This window comes from Camellia sinensis, chromosome 13, assembly GCF_055761805.1.
Source record: "Camellia sinensis isolate YWXY chromosome 13, ASM5576180v1, whole genome shotgun sequence".
NCBI classification, from domain to species: Eukaryota; Viridiplantae; Streptophyta; class Magnoliopsida; order Ericales; family Theaceae; genus Camellia; species Camellia sinensis.
This window is the reverse complement of record NC_138973.1, coordinates 68,126,619-68,133,467: the sequence shown is the minus strand read 5'-3', so window position 1 is coordinate 68,133,467 and position 6,849 is coordinate 68,126,619. Positions and strand designations below refer to the sequence as shown.

Sequence of the window (6,849 nt, the reverse complement as noted above, 5' to 3'; positions counted from 1 at the left end):
AGTCTTTAGCGACAAATTTTTGAAAATGTCACTAAAAATGACAATTAGCGACCAATTTTATATTGTCACAAAATATTTAATTTTACAAGACTAAACATTTGGTCGCTAATACTTCGTCATAAAATGTCCCAATTTGGTCGCAAAAAACAAAATAATGACATTTTTAATGACAATGATATTTGGTCGCTAAAAGACATAACTTGCTCTACAACATATTTTCGTCGCTAAAAATCAAAATTAAAATTTTGTAATCATTTAATCTCATAGCTTAAAATGCACAAAATTAAATGTCATCAAATCATATTAAAAAAAAATTGACATTCACATATCAAACGCACTCTATTCCCAAACCATAATGAGTATATAGAAAGTAAAATTTTACAAAAATTAAAACTGAAAGCTTCCAAATTCAAATCAAAGTAGTAACAATTTAAATGAAGAATAGCAATAGTTTCTTCAAAGAGAATCTCTAAAAAAACATTTTCTCAACATCAATATCAGGCTTTATATCAGACAGCCTTGGCACAAGAGGCTTCAAGCTGTACTTAGGTGTGACACCCTTTGGACATCCCTGCAATCCAAAATTCAAAAAGAAAAATCAAATAATAAGAATCAACACAACATAACCTCATTAAATAATCAATAGTCATTCATAATCAAATAAGTTACAAATAATGAAAAAACACGTTATCTCAGTGTACTTGGAGTAGTAGTGAGCTATAATAAGAATCAACTATAATAAGAATCAACACAACAAGAAAGTGAGTCACCTAGAATCAACACAATAAGGTTATCATAATCTAAGCACGTAACCAATAGGTAGCCTTCTCTATATTGCCAAATACCAAATACACAGCCAGGGCAGCAAGGACATAATCTAGTAGCCACTTGTAACTCAAAAACCACTTGGATGATCTAGTCCTAATCATTTACATTGTTCATTCTTAGTGCTAAAGATTTACAACACATGAGCCTTAGTCAAGTAATCATTAATAGGAAAATACTTATATTTAACATTAGAAAATTCTTACATGTCTAATTTCAGCTTCATTATGGACCCATGCTTGCCTTTTCTGACTAAAGTGTGTCTTGTGATACAAATCAACAAGTCCAAGCTCCTTTCCATCCTTGTCTCGCTGTCAAAAACTTTGTAGTTAGTATCCTATGGAGTACATACATCACCAAATAAAAGAAATAAAAAAAGTACCATGTAGACCCTATGATTTAAAGGTCAGTTATTTACCTCATCGTATTGCACCTTTCTAAATGCCTTTGAGCCAGCTGTATGGAGGACTTTAAGCTCAAACCGATTTTCCTTGTTTTTTTGACATTTCTCCTGCATGAAGTGTAAAAATATATTCAAAAGAAATCAAGTCCATATGCCCAAATGCTTAGTAATAGCAGCAGCTATATGCCTATCCAACTTTTGTGACATTGTTATTAGGAAACATGTTCTTTGTGTTTTGTTCATAGATTTAGGTAGAAATTTAAAAAGAGACAGAAAAAAAGTAAGTGAAATATTACTACATTTCACACCATTTCCCTTCCCCTTTCCAAATGCCTATCCAACTCCATCCACCAAATACAACCTAAATAACAATAAACTTTGAATAAGGAGAAAACCCAAACTTATCTGCCATACAAAAATGAATAAATATTAAGCATCTCTCATGTGATGACATGACATCAGTGGTAGTACTAGTACCCCATGTCTTTTGTTAAGAAGCTTTTTTCTTAATTACTTTTCCACATTCACCTAGTACTACAAGTTTAATCAACATTAGAAAGAGAACCTGTCCTTGACAAAGTCAAGTCAAGTCAAGAGTCAAGATGCAGATTAAAGATCAGTATTAAGGATTAACACACACAGATATTGCTACCATTAAAAGGTTAGTGATTACAAACCATTTAGAGAACATTCGAGATCAGGGTCATCATATCAGTGTTTCACCATCTCCAGAGTCAAGTCTATCGGTAGTAGGCTTGCTGATAAGTTGGTGCAACGTTTCCATAGCCTCCATAAGGAGAGTAGTTCACTGGAGCTACTTGATAAGACCCAGCAAGAGGAGGGTCAGTGGCAACAAAACTTGCTGACAGCCCGGAGTGCAGACTGCTGCGAAATAACCATATGAAGACTGCTGCGAAACCAGGAACATATGAAGGTCAGTGGCAACAAAACTTGCACAGGTTTTAATGGAGACTGCTTTCTATCGGTGAGCCAGGAACATACGGCACGAATCCCCTCCCACCAAACACAGGGTGCATGAAAGCATCATCAAACTTTCTCCAGTAATGATGGACAGTATGAGTTGGGGTGCTTAAGAGCATGCGTACACTGGTTGGACGAGGTATACTATGGATACCCGTGTCAGCCTCTGAATCTTCTTGCCCATTGCCGAGAAGTGGCAATGTGAAGGATTTTGGACTAGATGGTTCAGAGGAGGTCATGCTGCTCGAGTGTTTTAATGGAGGCAGCAAGAACCTTACAAGAGGTTTGGTCAACGTTCCAAACACCTATTAACAACAACAACAAAAAAAAAAGAAAAAGAAGCAAGACAAACAAACAAACAAAGTATCAACAATCAGGTGCGGATTGGTAATATTACTATCAATATCGAAGGTGTAATAATAAAAATGCAACAATAGATTTCATCTCTCGACTCGAAATGGGAGCAGGCGTGAAAAGGATATTAGAGTGTCTAGGGTTGGGCTATAGATCCTCTTACATATATAAAGGATGGTTTATCAAGAATATGCAAAACAATCACTTCGAGTTGTTGATTAATCGATTTAACGCCAAAGATGGCTTAGAGCCAGTAGTTCATGCTGAATACAAAAATTCTATTGCATCTATTTTGGATAGATACATACTTATCTAGATATACAAGATTTTTAATTAATAAAAAATCTACTCACAAAGAATGCCATATGTTTGTTATATCAGTTAACTAAGACAATATAAAATAAAACCTGAGTTAAGGCAGAAAATATTTGGATTGGAAGACTTCCCGTTCATAAAAAAAGATCCTTTTAACCAATGGACATACCAGTGTACTGAAAAGAACGACAGTGATGGTGCTGGTGATCATGATTGCATTTCCTGGCAGTTGTGTATGGCCAGACTTCACAAACTGCATGTGCACAGAAAATCAAGCTTCAACGTGCAAAATATCACCCCCATAACAATACATATGGTTGGTAAACACTTATCATGTATTCTAAAAACAAAAACAATCCCGCGTCGAAGATATGTATTCAATGCAATTAACTTGTGCAACAATATCAGCAGTTACAAAATGCATCAGTAAAATATTCGTTCATATGCAATCTGGCTACAATTACAGCTAGAAGAAATCCACAACTTTCTTCTATTGGCAAATTAAATCTAAACCTGCATCGTAGCCCATTGACCATACACATTTTTACCTAATTATAAACAAGCAATATATAGTCAGTTCTTCAACATTTTTACCTGACTATAAGCAAGCGCCATAGAGACAGCTCCTCGCATTAGACCAGCCCACCAAACTGTAATCTGTAAAGTTATCTACGAGTTCAGTTTTATTGCACAAAGCAGATCAAGAAGCCGAGAAACTTGAAAAAAATTCCAAATCACTTAACTTGCTGCAGACTGCTGCGAAACCTGTGCCGTATGTTCCTGGCTCACCGATAGAAAGCAGTCTCCATTAAAGTACTCTTCAACGCACTTGATGACAGCCCGGAGTGCAGACTGCTCCTTGCGTGCAGCAAGATGCTGCGAAATAAAAAGAATTACCAGCGTTTTAGAGCATGTAACCCCTTTAATCAAAGAGAACAAGATCAGGACCCTTTGGTGAGGAACAAGATCGAGCACCGTAAGGACATTTAATGCAAATAGGGAGATATAATGCATCTATTGTGAGGAATCCAAGAATCATAAATACAAGTTCTCTCTCAACAGAGAAACTTTGTGCAGTGGAAAATATTTCTCCTCCCTTTGCATGAACAACATATTATTAAATCATATTTTGAAATTTTTCAGGTAGTGGTGGATCAAGACTTGGTGCCAGTCAACAGGACATAGAAATTGCACACAGATTGAAAAAGATATGCTACTCAAAAAAATTAAACTAAATGTCCATGCACCACTAGTACAGAAACATAGCAAGTGTGTGTGTGTGTGTGTGTGTGTGTGTGTGTGTGTGTGTGTGTGTGTTGGGGGTTGAAGGCAGAGGCATATCACATGCAACACAAAGAAGAAAAAACTGAAAATGATATACAGAATTTGCTTTTGTAACATACAGTTATAGGCATATAAACCAATACAACAAAAAAAAAAGTCATGAAGAACAAAATAAATAAATACCGCAGCTCGATCAGAATTGTTAGGATCCTCCAAAATGGAATCTGCAGCCTTTTTGGCATCATTTAGGAAAGCCTTCAGCAGTGGAACAGGGGGGAACTTGCCCTCAAGACCAACTTCGAAAGTAAAGTGGACCGCATCAACCTGCTGTCCCCTGTTGATTAATTCTTCAATCATATCTATACATAAGCATTCCAATTCAATCATAAATCCTCCAGTATTAACCTCTAGTTTTATCATTACCGGTAATCCAGAAAGATGGGAAGCAAATCTAAAAGAGATGCAATTTGATTATTACCGGTAATCTACCCTCTGCATCAGTAGTTGTCAAGAGGTTAACATTATCCATGTCCCAAAATTTGATTACAAACTCGTCACCAGCAGCCAGAAATCTGTTTTTTGTTGTATCAAATTGCACAACCCCAACAGACCGCTTCCCAAGACCATGATATGTCCGCTTGACAGCTCCTTCACTTTCATTCCATTCTACAATGTATGATTCTCCTTCCTTGCTAGTCCCACATGAGAACAACCTACAGAGTTTTCAACATGATCAGAAAAGATGCAAATGAAGCACAGATCCTCTTGTGAATTAACAGCCTATCCTATATATACCTTGTCCCATCAGCACTGTAAGCCATTGTTGTGCAAGAATGTCCTGGGGCATCATAATCAACTCTTGAACCCAAATTATTATACAACCATGCCTTAATCTTCCCATCAATACCCGTCGAAAATCAAAAGCACAAATCTAGTATACATATGCATGTACAACAATATATATATATATATATACATATGAAATCAAGTACCTATATAGCTCTGAATGAATACAGAATTTCAAATTCAAGCAATTTGAATGAATACAGAGGAGTATATATATAGATATGTACATGTATATATGATGTGTCTGTGCAGAGAGAAAGAGATTGAAAACATACCAAATCGCTATTTACCTTCGGATTGAAGCCAAAGAACTCAGATCGATTCAGAAATGAGGTGAAGATCGATTCTGATACGAGGCGGCACAAAGATCGATTCGGATTGAAGCTGAAGATCGATTGAGTCCTAGCTGAGATCGATCGAAGCTGAAGATCAATTGATTGAGTCGATTGATCAATCGAAGCTCAAGATCGATTGATTGAGTCCTAGACAGAGGAAATAGCTGAGATTGATTGAGCCCTAACTGAGACCGATTGTAGTGAAGGAAGGAATCCAGCTTAAGAATGCACGTATTTGACAACTGAAGGAGGGATCAATCGAGTGAAGCGCGTATTTGACGACCTTTAGCAACCAAATTAATTCGTCTCTAGCTTTTGCCTACCTCACATACGGGGTCAACTGATCAAATCAACATAAACTTTAACTTTTTTGGTCCCTAAAAGTCTTCAAATAATTTTTTTTGGGCTATCATAAAAGAATATACGGTGTATGTATAATTTTTTCTTCAAATTTATTTTGGTCTCTAAATGATGGTTTTTAGAGACTAAATTCAGTTGGTCTCTAAATATTAGTCCCTAAATCACTAATTTCTTGTAGTGTAGGTTGCTTCTTGATCCGTTGCTCGTAGAGGGAGTGAATGGACCTCTCTTAGAACTACCACTCCTTGATGAGGCTGAGTAAAACTGTGGGCTATTGTTGGCCATGCAGAAAGGGATTTTCTCAGTGTTGCCTTGCGTAAACTTTAAAGGGCATAAAGAGTGAACTTCGCATTATAACTTTGAGGTTATGGTTTCAAGTCTTGGGGCTACCACTTTGTACACATTAATGTGTACTAATTGGGCATTGTTTTTTTTTTTTTTTTTTCGAGAGTAAACTTCTCAAGAAGAGGGGCTCGGAACTGTTTGATGGGCTGTTGAGTCTTTTGAAGTGCTAAAGCTATGACTACATTGATCTGAAGCCAAACCATGAGGCCACTTTCGGTCCCATGATCCTTCATCCATTTCGCGGTCCAACCCAATCCAACCACTATATGCCTTGTCTTGATGAATGATCACCCGGGCAATTGATTTTGAGCTGCTTCTCTGCATCTGTAGGTTAAGAATGCATTGAGGTGTGGATTGTAGTAATAATAGGTAGCATACTACAAAAGCAAAGAGTCTAGCAAGTACCTTGAGAAGCATTGGTGACTGGTCATGTTTTGTAATCTTAGATGATATGGCATGTTCAAATTTCTTAGGAGTTGCAGGGCCCTGCAAGCATATAAAAGATATATTGTCACCAAAATGATTCAAGTGATGCAACTCATTGTATTGCTGAAATTGGAAAAGAATTTGAGAAACTGAGTAATATGAACCAAGTTCTACATTAGACTATCAAATGTAACAAAGAAATTTTGTGCATTCAATGCAACTAGCAATTGATTTGTTACTTAATAAAAAAGCATGTTTTGTTACTTATTAAAAGAAAAGCACACCATAAACAAACAAAATACTGCATATCAAAAGGACAAATTTAAATAATTGGAGCAAAGATTGAAACTTGCTTGGAATTGAGAGGACTTATTG

At 36.4% G+C, this 6,849-nt stretch overlaps 1 protein-coding gene across 1 annotated transcript; it reads right to left on the bottom strand.

Annotated features, from left to right (window-relative positions):
* Positions 1-305: 305 nt before the first annotated feature.
* On the bottom strand, positions 306-6,540 carry LOC114323760 (sodium/hydrogen exchanger 2). Its single transcript, XM_082902416.1, has 11 exons — positions 6,454-6,540; positions 4,958-6,372; positions 4,641-4,875; positions 4,346-4,521; positions 3,622-3,754; positions 3,473-3,535; positions 3,048-3,131; positions 1,906-2,514; positions 1,244-1,336; positions 1,032-1,136; positions 306-571 (listed from the first exon to the last, which is right to left on the bottom strand). The coding sequence occupies exons 6-8, from the start codon at positions 3,509-3,511 to the stop codon at positions 2,191-2,193; spliced, it is 447 nt and encodes a 148-aa protein (XP_082758542.1). The 5' UTR covers positions 3,512-3,535; positions 3,622-3,754; positions 4,346-4,521; positions 4,641-4,875; positions 4,958-6,372; positions 6,454-6,540; the 3' UTR covers positions 306-571; positions 1,032-1,136; positions 1,244-1,336; positions 1,906-2,190.
* Between the last annotated feature and the right edge of the window lie 309 nt (positions 6,541-6,849).

Bases quoted from the DNA above. Each gene is read 5' to 3' on its own strand.
- LOC114323760 (XM_082902416.1), bottom strand. From the start codon at position 3,511: ATGCGAGGAGCTGTCTCTATGGCGCTTGCTTATAGTCAG. The intron at 3,132-3,472 runs GTAAAAATGTTG...GTGCACATGCAG, and splicing joins TGGCGCTTGCTTATAGTCAG to TTTGTGAAGTCTGGCCATAC. The intron at 2,515-3,047 runs GTATGTCCATTG...TGTTGTTAATAG, and splicing joins TCGTTCTTTTCAGTACACTG to GTGTTTGGAACGTTGACCAA.